At 45.7% G+C, this 15389-nt stretch overlaps 1 protein-coding gene across 1 annotated transcript in view; it reads right to left on the reverse strand.

The window, feature by feature from the left end:
- Positions 1-1058: 1058 nt before the first annotated feature.
- Positions 1059-15389, reverse strand: part of LOC147098722 (putative ATP-dependent RNA helicase DDX17) — a 53058-nt gene continuing 38727 nt past the window's right edge. Inside the window, exons 12-13 of the mRNA XM_085969412.1 lie at positions 10413-10646; positions 1059-5135 (exon numbers count right to left, since the gene is read on the reverse strand). Of these exons, the coding sequence (XP_085825538.1) occupies positions 4504-5135; positions 10413-10646 (866 nt within the window). The 3' untranslated portion in view covers positions 1059-4503. The remainder of the gene's footprint in view (positions 5136-10412; positions 10647-15389) is intronic.

Below are 15389 nucleotides of genomic sequence, written 5' to 3' on the forward strand. Positions count from 1 at the left end.
CGGCCGCTCTGAGCCATCAGGGAATCTATGCGATAATACCGCTCCTACGCCAGTCTGATTGGCAGTGATGGGTTGTAATGAGCCAAAACTTCCTTGGAGGGAGCGCACCACTGTCGTAGGGGCGGTACGGAGGAAGTGCTGCACTGTGGGTGCTGCTTGATCAGCTGAGTATTTCCAGCATTTTCTGTTTTTATAACTTAATCTGGTGCCAGGCTAACCCATTTACCCCATGATATGTAATGGAGTTGGTTCATAGGCAGTGTGGGCCAAGTGTGAAGGCATTAGGATTAAAATGTAATATCGTGCACTGGTCTTTGATATTTCTGAATCCCATCATTCTGTGATCACTGACCCCGAACAATGCCAGAACTTCCATTTCCTGGATAATGAGTCACTACCAGATCAATATGTACTGCTTTTCATGGCTCCAATGCAATGGGTCACAAAGCAGCCATGATGTTCCATCAAATCAGACTCCAAACCGCTGATACTCCCAGTTTATAATTGATCCAATTACTCCAATAAAATATTTTTCCACGTATCCCTTTTTATCTAAAAGTCTTCCTTCATATTCTGACCTGGTAATGTGTAGCATACCCTGGGTGTTTATTGTGAGAAGGACAAAATTAAGATTTCCAGAGTAGTTAATGTGGAATTATTCGCCTTCCACAGGATGAACATTTTTAATGCATCAGCAATGGAAATGCCAAGTGTCTTAATTAGCTGCACAAGTTTCTCAACAGCTGCAGTGGTACACAAGGTGCTGTAAAATATGCTCCAAACACTGAGGGTGCACCATGCTGGGGGGTACACTCATACCTCCAAACGTCATTAGACTGAGAGGCAACTGAAAACAATTGCTATCTGACCACTCGGGCATCATTTTTCGAGAGTCACTGCCCGTCATGACTAGTTTCTCCCATGGGACAGCAATTGATTTGCACTGATTTTTACAATTCTTAAACGCAATCTTTTCTAGTTTCCCACCTAGCTGGAGTTAAGGACAGCCTACAGGTGGGGACTATGTACAGGTCACTACAAGAAAGAGCTGCCATTCCTTTGGTAAATATCTCTTTATTACTGGAATTGCAAAATACAAGAAAACCAGTACAGTATCAAAATAGCACATTAGTAAGACTGACACTGGGTACAACTTCACAAGGTGAAACCTTTCACATACAGGAAGAGTTCTGAGACTTGCCTAGATTGCTGCGATGCTTCACCAGCTGCAGGATTCCTACAGTTTAAGAGCAGGCATAGGTTGGGACTCAATAAACCCTACATTTAGAAGTTTTAGACAGGCTAACAGTACATAATGAATTTCACTAGCTCAGAGCAAATTGTCAATAACATGAAGACTATTGGGGGGGGGGGGGGGGGGGGGAAACTTCAGAACACCTAAAGCGTGCAGAAAAATATGAAAGCCACAAAATTGTCCGATGGTCACCACTATTCAGAGAATCTGCTTGCGCCGTTTCTTTGACTCTCCCTGAGCATAATGTCATCAATTCATACAGCCCATTATTCCAATAACTGACAAAATTACCACTGAGGGTGCGAGCTTTGTCTCAAGTAATCTGAACAGCTGCAGTGTCAGATTCAATAGCTCTGCAACCAGGCTGCACACAATTACATCCATAATATTGTATCAAATGATATGGATGAGCCAGAACTGAAAGATGCTGGTGTTATGAAAAGGTTTCTGTCTCGGTACATCGACTGATCCAGGGGGTAAAAACAGATTTGGAGATCTCACAAATTTATTGTGCTACCCCACATTTGCTTCAAAGGACTAATTAATGACTGGTAATAATTTCAGTCATGTTGACAACCTGCTCTGGGAGGAAAGACTAGGTCCAAGCTGCTCGAGAACAAGCCTTCAAACTGCTGCTGACATGATGACTGCTCCACTTCTCTCTCACATGGGCAGGCTGTGCGAAGTTCAATAAAATTACTTACAAACTGCCCTTCCTTCCCCTCTGCTTCATTATTCCCCAAAACAGAAATGTCAACAGGGAGCTGCCTTAGTGCAATAAAGGTTGCTGCTCTGGCAGCCAGTGCCAAGAGTAAAGTTTGCAAAGCTGAAGCGTCTGCATGTCCGCAGTTTGTCAATGTGCTGGTCACCTGCCGATGCCACCAGTAGGCGAAAGGCACGTTTCAGGATCTAAATTTCATCTCCCCCATCAGGACAGTCACATTGGCGAATATTCTAACAGCAATTTGTATCAACACGTTTACAACATGCATCGCAATATTAAAACAAAACAGATTCACAGTAAGCAAAGGGCAGAGTTCAAGTCTTATTAACAGGAATGACGTTACTGATCAAATGCAGAGCAATGCACGCACTTAAGAGACGGTAAAAGTCATTTAATTTACATCAAAACAGCTTGGCTACAGAACTTAGCATTACAGCTGATGGTAACTGGAACGATTTCCCCATTTCAGGTCAAGAAGTTCGGTTGGTCTCGTCTTTTTATTAAAACTTCAAAACTTGTGTGTCATTAATGATGTGTTTTATGGTGATAGGAAGTTTGGACCCATGAAGGAAACCTAGGAAGACAGTCTTGGAGCTTTGCCACACGATCTGAAAGCTGTTACAATCCTACTTCTAACCGAACCTCCAAAAAGATGGTGGTTCAAAAATTTAAAATTAGCCGCAATATATTCCATATACAATGTCTCAAAAAAGAAAATTGACTTTTTTGTTAAATGAGTTCATCTATGAAACACCTACCTTTAATGATACATCCAGCACTCAAATGTTTGAAAAAAAACTACCAGTAGCACGAATGCCTAGCAATACAAAAAAAACTGGCCAATCATTAAATAAAAGAGGGAAAATGGTCAAATTAACCTGAACATCAATATAACAGGAACAACCCGGCCACTGCTACTATGTGTGGAAAAATTAGTCAACAGAATGGCGGCCTGAAATATCAGATTGCTCCCAACAATGCTGCAGCTTCTTGTCACCCGTCGGTTAGCCTATTAGCACCTGGTGAAGGATTGCTCTCCTCTTTGCTCTCTAGCAATATGGTAATGGAGGGAAAGAGAATAACTAGTTGGTGACAATAAGAGAATAGTCGAGTAACAGTTCCAATACTTTAGCTTGTCAACAATTTAAAACCATCAATTCTATTTTAGAATATACTTCAACAGAACCTGAGATAAACACTGGCATGAGTCAGACCTCATTGCTTGCACCATGGGACATTACTGCAACATGACTGTTCAGACAACTAGAGATAACCGAAGCATCTTTGTGCTAATTTAGACAGATTTGGAGGGAAGAGTCAATTCACGGTCACTTTTTTTGGAATCTCCTTTGACTAGTTTTACTGAGAAGCTGTTCCATTTCTCCATTCTATGGGTTATCCCAAATGTATGTCAATTTCATTAGACTGTACTTCTCATGAGAACACAACAAGGAGCCAACAGCCTAGGAGCCAAAATGTAGCTCTATGTTTGTGTGTGAAAAGAGTCTGCATTATCCAAGCCTTGCATTCACAGGCATTACCATTCCTCACCTCAACTAAGCCAAGCTGGGAACCACATCAAAACTTCTGGGTCAACACCCAATTAATCATAGACTACATCTTCTGACCCCCGACTCGCCCCATAATGTTCAGGATTGCTTAGTCAGATCAATCTGACAATCTTACAGCCAAGGAGGCGTTAGTGCTGAAGCCTGTGCTCAGTATTCAGTGTAAAGTTACAGATATAGAATCCAAAGGTTTTTGTGAATTTTAAGTCTTTCACAGGTATCCAAGAGCAGCTATTATGCACACGTTGAGCTTAAACACAATTAAAAAGTTCCCACTGTAAGAGACGCAAAATAAAAAGTGGCATCAAGTAGAAAAGATTTGATGGTTTGTGCAGTTGTTTCAAAAATTGGAAATGATTTGACTCAACTTTTTCTCTTGTCACATTATATTTCATTTCTATTGGAAACTGCTGCTGTCACAGGGAGTGAAAGGGCCAAGTCTGAATTTCTGGCTGAATTATGGGACTAGTAGACATCCTGATAAAATTACACTACAAGAACATAGGACACAAAACCTACCTTTTTAAAAGATACACTCGATAATGGAACAAACTGGTTTAAAAAATATTCTGGAGAGTGGTTGAACCAGGGGCACTACAGGAGCTCAAACACGATGCAGGGATCAAGGTTCAAGCACTGATCCAATGATCTGCCACCATTTCACTGAGTGATCAGCAGGTTGGCTCTGTGCCATGATTTGCCAGCATTAACACTTGTACAGACCTACAGATCAGTAAGGTTTACAGGAGGAGTCAGTAAAGTGGACATTGATCATGTGGATTGGTGTCAGAAAGTTTGCTTCTTGCTTCACACACTATTGTAGTAATAAAGTCAAGGTGGATGCAGTTGTATAATTTACTTATCCTTTTTAAACTTTAGTCTTCAGTAGAAAATGGAGTTGATGCCTAGGTCTTTATAAACGGGGGAATAAAATGTAAATTTTACAAAAAGTGAAATTATTTTCGGCTTGCTCCCTGTGAAGGGGGAGGAGGTGGGGGAGGTGGTGCGTACTGATAGCCCTGCTGGGACATGTAACCCAACAATGAGCTGCTCTGCTGATAGGTTTGAGACATCAGTGGCTGTGGCTGTTGCGCCATCCCGTTCTGCCTGAACTGTGCCGAGGACTGTGGGGGCCGCCCTCCAGCAGCAGCGGACGAAGCACTATAGTTATTTGAACCATAAGCCACGCCTTGGGCAGCAGCGCCAAACCCGGAGGCTCCATAACTGCTCCCTGCACTCGGACTTTGGTAGCTACCTGGTTTTCCAAACCCAGTTTGAGATGCAGTTCCATATGCGCTTGGGTTAGCACCAAACAGGCTGCTTTGGGTAAAGTTTGGGTATTGAATTGATTGCTGCCCATACACAGGGCTCCCATAACTGTTAGCCTGTGGCGATCGGAAGCTCGGCTTACTCAATGGACCCCCACCGTCTCGGGAATCCCTCTGCCCCCCAAACCTGCCCCCACCATCTCCCCTGTCTCTGCGATCCCCATCGAGGTCTCTAAAACTCCGGCTGCGGCCTCTGTCTCGATCGTCTCTGTACATGGTGTTGGGGTTGGAACCAGTTGGCCGGTAACGGGATCGGCCTCCTAGAGGGGGGGAAAAACAGGTTTAGTGAATTGCACTGCTGCACAACACATACACTGGTTAAATCACCCTTACACATCACTGTAGTCTGTTGCTGCGTTAAATACCAGAACCGACCACACAAACTCTCCTCCAAACTTACCACAAGGCCAAAAATAACTAACTCTCCTCGCCCCCGCCCACCTACTGAAGCTTGCTCTCTTGGGTCTCACAAATCAATCCAGGGGAGAGGTGGTGACTGGCTCCCAGGACTCCGCACACGCTGTTAGTGTAACGTGTCCAGTGTCAGTAGCCTGTCGCTTTCCCCTCGCTCAGTGAGGAACCTCGGTCTCTGCTTGTGCAGGGAACTGCGAGTGTGTCCCATCTCTCTATGGCACAACAGCCTCGAGCTCTGCCCCCCCCCTTTGCCTTAAAGACAAATGCAAGATTATTCAGATAATCCTATAATAAAATGGGCAAAAACAAGCTTCAAATTCAAAATTAATGGTCAAACGGAGGCTACAGAAAGCTGGAATACTCGGAGATAAATTCTCTCTTTCGAATTAAGCAAATGGTTTTATTCAAACACATTCCATCGGTCCTCACACTGAAAAGGCAAGGGGTGGGGGGGCTCACAGCGAGAGTCTGACCGGTCCGGTGGTTGGGGGCTCACAGTGAGAGTCTGACCAGTCCGGTGGTCACAGCAAGAGTCTGACCGGTCCAGTGGTCACAGTGAGAGTCTGACCGGTCCAGTGGTCACAGTGAGAGTCTGACCGGTCCAGTGGTCCGGTGGTCACAGTGAGAGTCTGACCGGTCCGGTGGTTTAGGGCTCACAGTGAGAGTCTGACCAGTCCAGTGGTCACAGTGAGTGTCTGACCGGTCCAGTGGTTTAGGGCTCACAGTGAGAGTCTGACCGGTCCGGTGGTTTGGGGCTCACAGTGAGAGTCTGACCGGTCCAGTGGTTTGGGGCTCACAGTGAGAGTCTGACCGGTCCAGTGGTTTGGGGCTCACAGTGAGAGTCTGACCGGTCCGGTGGTCACAGTGAGAGTCTGACCGGTCCAGTGGTTGGGGGCTCACAGTGAGAGTCTGACCGGTCCGGTGGTTTGGGGCTCACAGTGAGAGTCTGACCGGTCCGGTGGTCACAGTGAGAGTCTGACCGGTCCAGTGGTCACAGTGAGAGTCTGACCGGTCCGGTGGTTTGGGGCTCACAGTGAGAGTCTGACCGGTCCAGTGGTCACAGTGAGAGTCTGACCGGTCCAGTGGTCACAGCGAGAGTCTGACCGGTCCGGTGGTTTGGGCACAGTGAGAGTCTGACCAGTCCGGTGGTTGGGGGCTCACAGTGAGAGTCTGACCGGTCCAGTGGCCACAGTGAGAGTCTGACCGGTCCAGTGGTCACAGTGAGAGTCTGACCGGTCCGGTGGTTTGGGGCTCACAGTGAGAGTCTGACCGGTCCAGTGGTCACAGTGAGAGTCTGACCGGTCCAGTGGTCACAGCGAGAGTCTGACCGGTCCGGTGGTTTGGGCACAGTGAGAGTCTGACCAGTCCGGTGGTTGGGGGCTCACAGTGAGAGTCTGACCGGTCCAGTGGCCACAGTGAGAGTCTGACCGGTCCAGTGGTCACAGTGAGAGTCTGACCGGTCCGGTGGTTTGGGGCTCACAGTGAGAGTCTGACCGGTCCAGTGGTCACAGTGAGAGTCTGACCGGTCCAGTGGTCACAGCGAGAGTCTGACCGGTCCGGTGGTTTGGGCACAGTGAGAGTCTGACCAGTCCGGTGGTTGGGGGCTCACAGTGAGAGTCTGACCGGTCCAGTGGCCACAGTGAGAGTCTGACCGGTCCAGTGGTCACAGTGAGAGTCTGACCGGTCCGGTGGTTTGGGGCTCACAGTGAGAGTCTGACCGGTCCAGTGGTCACAGTGAGAGTCTGACCGGTCCAGTGGTCACAGCGAGAGTCTGACCGGTCCGGTGGTTTGGGCACAGTGAGAGTCTGACCAGTCCGGTGGTTGGGGGCTCACAGTGAGTCTGACCGGTCCGGTGGTTTGGGGTGGTGGGGGAGGACAACTCACAATCCAAGTCCAACCTGAATAATTTGTTTGGATTGGTGTTCACAGAAGAAATCGATAACCGTCCCAGACAGATTTTCTTGGAGGATGACATTTTTGGAACAGCAATTATTAGTAATGTGAGAGGAGTATTGAAGGTGCTGATCCAGTGAAGTTTACAACACAAGGGGCCGTTGTGTGCCGGCTCTTTGCTACTGCAATCCCAAACCAATCCCACTGGCCTGCTCTCACCTCACAGCCCTGGATCAATCCGGCTAGGATTAGTCAACAACTCCATTATTGTTGTATCATGCGACTACCAGGACAGTAGAACTAGGTGGACCTTGGTCTTTACTCATCTAATAATTCCTATGTTTCTAAGAAATTTCTCCTAACCTCTCCTCAGACGATTTAAAACAGAGGACCTGGTCATTGACTCCGCAACCAGAGGAAATAGTCTTTCTCTGTTCACCATCAAAATCCTTCATAAATAAAAACCGCTCCCTCAGTCTCTCAAGTATAGATTCCACCCCTGGCATCATCTTGCTGAATCTATGCTCTCTATGGCTTTGATGTCCTTTCTATAATGGGGTACCCAAAACTACACACAGTAACTGAGGCCTAACTAAAGCTTTTTACAAATGTATTACTTCTTTAGTCTTGTACTCTAGATCCCCGATTATAAATCCCAAGAATAGTATTGGGCCTTTATGGCCTCATCAATCTGCACTCACACTGCCAGGGAGTTAAGTATTTGAGCCGGTTGATCCACACTTCAGCACCTTTCCAATGAATGTAGTCTTCATTTTTTTTTCTCTCAAGTTATTACCCCACATAGAATCGATGAATCATATCGCACTTTCAACCCACCGTGCCTGTCGGCTCTTTGACAGAGCTCTCCAATCAGTCTCACTCCCCTGCTCTTTACCCACAGCCGTGCAAATTTTCCCTTTTCAAGTATTCATCCAATTTGCTTTTGAAAGTTACGACTGAATTTGCTTCTACCGCCCTTCCAGCCAGTGCGTTCCAGATCACAACAACTCGCTGTGTAAAATATATTCTCATCTCCCCTCTGGTTCTTTTGCCAGTTACCTCTGCGTCCTCTGGTTACATACCTTCCTTTATTCTATCAAAACCACTGATAATTTTGAACATGTCAATTAAATCTCCCCTTAACCTTCTCTGCTCTGAAGAGAACAATCTCATCTTCTGTAATCTCTCCAAATAACTGAAGTCCCTCATCCCTGGTACCATTCTAGTAAATCTCCTCTGCACCCTCTCCAAGACTTTGACATCCTTCCTAAAAAGTGTGGTGCCCAAAATTGTACACAATACGCCAGCTGATTTATAAAGGTTTAACATCACTTCCTTGTCTGCCTATTCTGCTAAACTGCTCATGTTTTCAAGTCTTTGACAGTCCGCCTTTTATTTGCCAAACCGCTTACATGTGCATTGTCAGCAAATCATCTATTTACACACACCAAGAGTGAATGTGAACCCAGCACTGACCCTGGGGTATATCACTTTCAAACACTCCGCAATCCAAGCAACATGCATTTACCCTAACCCTTTGTTGTGTCTCCATCAACAAACTTTCTACCCATGCTACTACATTTCCTGATACTATGCCTACATTTTTCTAACAAGCCTCCTGCAACACCTTCTGAAAAATCTACATGCACCACATCAACTGCATTGTCTTTATCTATCCATTGTCACTTCTTCAAAATATTTTAAATTTGTCAAACATGACTTGCTTTTAGCCAGTATGTGGTAACTGTGCTTGGTTAACCCATGTATTTCTGAATACTAAGTTTGCTCAACAACTGACTTTAGAGGATAGAGGTCTACAGTTAAGCAGTTTATCCTTTGATTCCTTCAACAAACAGGTTACATCAGCTGCTCTCCAGCTCAACATCACATTTTGCATATTTGAGGATTTCCTTTCTGACTCCTTTCAAAAAACAATGATGCATGTCATTAAGGTCTCCTTTCAGCTTCACTTTAATCTATTGATCCACATAACTCCCTTTTTGCCTTATAGGAATGTGTTAATTTTGTTCTCTACGATTTTCCACTGATCAGTTTACCAATGGAGGATAAAGCCCTGGGACCTGCACACCAGGGCACTTGGGGGAATGGCCAACAAAATTGCTCATTACGTTCAGGGAATTATTAGAATTGGAATGTTACCATAGATGAGAGAGAAGGGAACATAGCTTTCAAAAAAGGGCACAAGGACGGTTCTGGAAGTTGCAGGGCAGTGAGCCCGACATCTGCCATGGATAAAATGCTGGAGGCTCTCCTGATGAAGGGTATAGAGGAGTAGTGAAATCAGTAAGTCATGGCTTCATGGGAGGGGAGATCATGCAGGTAGAAGAGCTGTTGGATAAAGGGAACGTCATTTACATTATTTTTTTGTAGACTTCAGCAAGGCTGTTGGTTTAGTGCCATGTAGGAGGTTGGCCCATAAGACGGTAAAGCATGGAATAGGTGGGCAATTATTGAAGTGGATTGGGAGCTGGTTCCAGCATAGAAGACAGAGGTCGGAGCTGCATTGGAGAGCAACAAGTGACTACTGGAACCTTAAAAAAGCAGCCCTCAGCTTTCATGGTGTGTAATCAGCACGGTGGCATAGTGGTTAGCACTGTTGCCTCACAGCGCCAGGGACCCGGGTTCGAATCCGGCCTCGGGTGACTGTGCAAACTCCACACAGACATTCTCCCCGTGTTTGCGTGGGTTTCCTCCGGGTGCTCCGGTTTCCTCCCACAGTCCAAAGATGTGCGGGTTAGGTTGATTGGCTATGATAAAATTGACCCTTAGTGTTAGGGGGGATTAAATACGTGGGGTTACGGGGATAGGGTGGGATAGGCTCGATGGGCCGAAATGGCCTCTATCTGCACTGAGGGGTTTCTGTGTGTGCGAGTTGTGAGAGGTGTAAAATATAAAATTGATCAATGACACCAAGGTAGTTTTACATACGGCAGGTGGGCTGCTGCCAATGCAGACCCCACAGGTGCCCATTAAAAGCGGCCACGCAAGTGAATTTTAAAAACAGATTGAAGATTCTAAAAAGGAGTTATCAATAAATACTCTACGTTTGCTCCCCATTCTACACGTACCTCAGCAGCGACACACCTGTAAGGGACATGGCGGAGACACTGATCCCAGCCTCACTATGGAGAGGTGGACTACCTAGTCTCTCAGGGATAAGTTATGAACAAGGTTTGGTCCAATGAATAGCAAGTAAAGAATTCAGTTACCTCTTCCACCTCCTCTCCCGTGATCAACAAGTTGTAGGAGTTTTGGGTTAATGGCCTGGTTAGCCTCCTCCAGCACTTTGATCAGCTCCCTAGCCTGTTTCACGTTGCCTGGTGTGAAGAAGGTGTACGCTGTGCCTTTATTAGTGCTGCGTGCTGTACGGCCAATGCGATGTACGTAGTCCTCGGAGGAATTGGGGTAGTCGTAATTGATGACAAATTTGATGTCTTCCACATCTGTAAAAGCAGAATTGCAGTGTGGTGTGGAGAGGTGGGGAGTGTGCCAAATTGAAGCAGCACAAACAGCACACCACAACAGCCAGGCAGAAAGAGAATAGTTAGAAGAAGGTTCCAGTACAAGCACCTTTACAGTCCATGCTACTGTACTGCAGTGGATCCCCATCACATGCAGAGTGTTTAATCCCACACCATGCTTTGAAGCAACAACTTCACATACCAAACAGCAGAACACTCAGAGCACAAACGTGTAAAACAGTTTTAGTGAACCAGCTTCAGTGTTCACAGCTCTAAGGAGAGCAGACCCACTACTCTACAAACTGGAAAAACACCTGGAATTCCTGAAATACTTTGTCCCAGAACAGAGAGCGTTTGTTTCAGCTTAGTAAGCACTGCTGCTCTTTGGTTACATTGTGGGCTTAGAGGCTATTGATTTGGACAAGTTAGACATCACTGACCAATTACAATACTTTCAGCACCTGTAACTGCTTCTTCACTACCTTCACCTCGGTAAGGAGACTGCCGATAAATCTGGCTGAACTAGGAAAGGCCTTGGGACAGGTTAGTAACAAATAACATTTAACAATGCAAAATGCCTGTTCATTCCCACCTTCAGGCCCTGATCACTACATAACTTTTGTTTTTAAGTTTCAAACAGCAGTTCTAACAAAACCATTAAAAAGCTCAGCTTTCACAAATCTCTCGTCACAGTAGCAACTGATCCTTTAAGATAGACGAGAGCAAGAGGTGGGTTCCACAACAGCAGATGAAACATACCATCCTCCGCCTCACCTCAACCTGCTTCTGATGCTGGGTGAAGGCTGTTACAATTGTAGAACGTTGCATCCCACTCTCCTGTAATACGGGAGCAAGTGCCCTCTAGGCACCAATGAAATGACAGAACTTGTATGGCAGGGTGCATCCCATAGCCGACACTTGATGGACCTGAACACCTTAGAGTTCCTGCTTATCACAGCATTACCTCCATTTCCTGAAATCGCCATCCTGAATCGGACAGTTCACAAGCTTCAGAACAAAATCCTAACCTGCCATTAACAACCATCACCTTCAACCAAAACAATCTCTATTTTAAAATTTGACTATAACCCAACACCTTGCAGGAAGGAGGCATGGACAAGACAGGGTTTCTTCATTCTGCCTGGGTCAAATATACTTAGACTTTTACCTTGAAAAAACAAATTGCTGGGCAGAAAAAGGATTAGACAAACTTACACTTATGCATTACCCACACTAGCTTATTATTGTACAAGTTTGGGTTTTTTAGATTAAAGAAGCACTCCTTCAGATAAGGTCTCCGTCATTTAGCAATATAGAACAAAGTGAAAAAAACTCACTGTACCAACTTTCACACCGTGTACAGCACACATGAACCCCTCCCCCAAACTGAGTAAAGTAACAGTTTACACTGCTACGGTTATCAGGGAAGGCAAGGTTTCAAGCAACGTTTCAGCCTGGAACAGACTCTCAACAAGTTACTACTACTCTTTCAAACAATAAAGAACATACCAATCTTCATCAAGGGCCCCAAGTAGAGCCAAACAGGCAGAAAATAACAGGCATTATTTAGCTCTTTTCAAAACGTAGCAGATCTGTGAAGGAATGCTCCCTTAAGTCTTCAATTTCTAATGTTGCACTAATACAAATTATTGCAGCTGTTCATAATGCTTTTCAGGGCTAGAAATTACCATAGAATTACTGGTCTATGATCACTAGAATCCATTCTGGTGCCCAGGGATGCTGGCACAACTAGCTGACCATAACTGGAACTTTTGGATCGGGACTCAAATTCTACTGGGATATTCTGAATACAGTAGCCACATGTAAGAAATCCAGTCTCCAATCTTCTCACTAAATGTCATTCTTTGCCCAAGTTATAAAACTGTTATGATAAAGATCAGCAAGGATCACAATGAATGTTTTTGAATGAGTAATACTGTAGATGGCAAGGTTCTTGGCATCTCAATAAACTGACATTTGGGTCTGTTTATTCAATTGTAAATGCCTGTTTAATGGGACATAAACCTAGGAATCTCAAAGTGGGAAGGTGTCATGTCCAGGAAACTGGCTGCGTGCAACTGCTGATTACTACAAGCTCCTGTTGCAGACCAGAAAGGCTGAGACTGGATACGTGACATTATATTGCCCCCCACCACCTTGTCCAGACCATTATATTGGCCCCCTACCCGTCCCAGGCCATTACATCGGACACCTCCCCATCCCAGGCCATTACATCGGACACCTCCCCATCCCATTACATCGGACACCTCCCCATCCCATTACATCGGACACCTCCCCATCCCATTACATCGGACACCTCCCCATCCCAGGCCATTACATCGGACACCTCCCCATCCCATTACATTGGACACCTCCCCATCCCATTACATTGGACACCTCCCCATCCCAGGCCATTACATCGGACACCTCCCCATCCCATTACATCGGACACCTCCCCATCCCAGGCCATTACATCGGACACCTCCCCATCCCATTACATTGGACACCTCCCCATCCCAGGCCATTACATCGGACACCTCCCCATCCCATTACATTGGACACCTCCCCATCCCAGGCCATTACATCGGACACCTCCCCATCCCAGGCCATTAGTCGCTCGCCCCTCCACCCCAACCCTGCCCAGGCCATTATATTGCCCCCACCTGCCCAGGCCATATATTGGCCACCGCCCTACCCAGGCCATTATATCTCCCCCACCACCACCACCACCCAGTCCATTATATTGGCCATCGCTAGAATCCATTCTGGTACCTGTGAATGCAAGCAAAATGCTCAGCAGCTGACCATATCTGGGACAGAAGTTTGTTTGGATCGGGAAACTAAGTATTTTTCCGTCTACAATGTTTTTGAACTGATAAGCAAGCCTTCTGAAGGGGACCAGCCTGAGGATTTGTTAAGAGTAGATGATTGCTATAACACTCTTCACTTGGGAGTCTCAATGGTTAGAAAGGGTAACAGAAAACCAAGCTACAAACCCTAACTGTACCAGTAACTGCATGATAACTTTTAACCCTACCGATAATTCCAGATCCAAGACATAATTTAAACTGTCATTTAACTTTTTTTTAAATCTGCATTTTAAAAGATGATGATATCCAGAATAAAATACAGATTTCCTCCCTCCTGTATGGAGTAGTATTTACCAGTCCGATGCACACTCCCTCCATCGTACTGCCGCAGCCAATCCCGTTTCCCTGGTTCTGGCGGTCTCCTTTCGACCTCCGCCCTGCGACACGGGACCAGTGGAGCTGGGAGAGCATGCATCGAGCATTCCCTTGTAGCGAGAAGTCCCACACGCTGGGATGGATGGCTGAACACTTTTCTGTAGCCCGACTTTCATGTAGCACCAGAGGACTGCAGTTTGTCACTAAATGAGGTCCTCCAACCCACTCTTCAGAAACAAGACAACTCCCAGCCTATGCTGCATCTACTGCCCAGACTCTTTTAAACAGCTCAAATTATTTTTCTTTGGAATTTACTGAAACTATTTTTGAAGTCTGTTTCTCATTACAAGAATGGGCTCAAGTTTCACTGTGCTATCTCTTCCTATTTCAAATAAGAAAGGTGAATGTTACTATACTGAACTACTCACCCCAATAGACAGTCAGAGGTAAACAAGAGATAAAACAGATATGAAAAGTGTACATGAAAAATGAAAAACAAATTCTCATATTACAGCACATATTGATATCAAATAGAGATGGACACAGACAAACAGGTAATGTACACCAGAGATACAGATCTCAAGTAGGCAGGTTTGACCTGTACCTCATTCTAAAAGACAAACCCATTTATTACTGCGGTGAAGTTAAAAGCTTACACCATCGCCTGTGTCCTACTATGCAAAGTTAATGCTGACAAGACTGCAGGCATCCTCTTTAGACTTTACAATCTGGGCAGCACGGTGGCATAGTGGTTAGCACTGTTGCCTCACAGTGCCAGGAACCCGAGTTCGAATCCGGCCTCGGGTGACTGTCTGTGTGGAGTTTGCACATTCTCCCCGTGTTTGCGTGGGTTTCCTCCGGGTGCTCCGGTTTCCTCCCACAGTCCAAAGATGTGCGGGTTAGGTTGATTGGCCATGATAAATTGACCATTAGTGTTAGGGAGATTAAAATATGTGGGGTTACGGGGATTGGGTGGGATCTGTGTTGGTGTAGGGGTTTCGGGGATCGGGTGGGATATGTGTCGGTGCAGGCTTGATGGGCCGAAATGGCCTATATCTGCACTGTGGGGTTTCTGTGATTCTGTGATACACTGCAGCTGCCGGTGTTTCAGATAGCTGCACCAAGGATGTTGCATTACATCAATCTATAGCTTCAAGTGACCACAGACCAGCATTTTCCAACGTTAAAATTGGTTTCTGTAGGCTCGGAGCACCAAGATCTCCAAAAACAGGCAACAAAGTAACTCCCATAGCAATCTTGATGAAGGCAAGCTTACTGGCAGCCCTTTAATGACCAAACACCAGTGAGCTGCCTGTAACTAAACACCAGCTACACAAAATCGAACAGAAAAGGAAAAAAGTGACCCTGCACAACAGCGCCTGGGTTATTGGTAACAACAGAAAATGCTGGAAAAACTCAGCAGGCCAGGCAACATCCGTTGAGAAATAGTCAACGTTTCAGGTCGAAACCCTTCTACAGTACAGTTCTGTAGAAGGGTTTCAACCTGAAACGTTAACTCTATTTCTCTCTCCACAGATGT

The sequence above is a fragment of the Somniosus microcephalus genome, chromosome 28 (genome assembly GCF_052327205.1).
Source record: "Somniosus microcephalus isolate GS21.2 chromosome 28, FLI_Smic_1.0, whole genome shotgun sequence".
Lineage (NCBI taxonomy): Eukaryota > Metazoa > Chordata > Chondrichthyes > Squaliformes > Somniosidae > Somniosus > Somniosus microcephalus.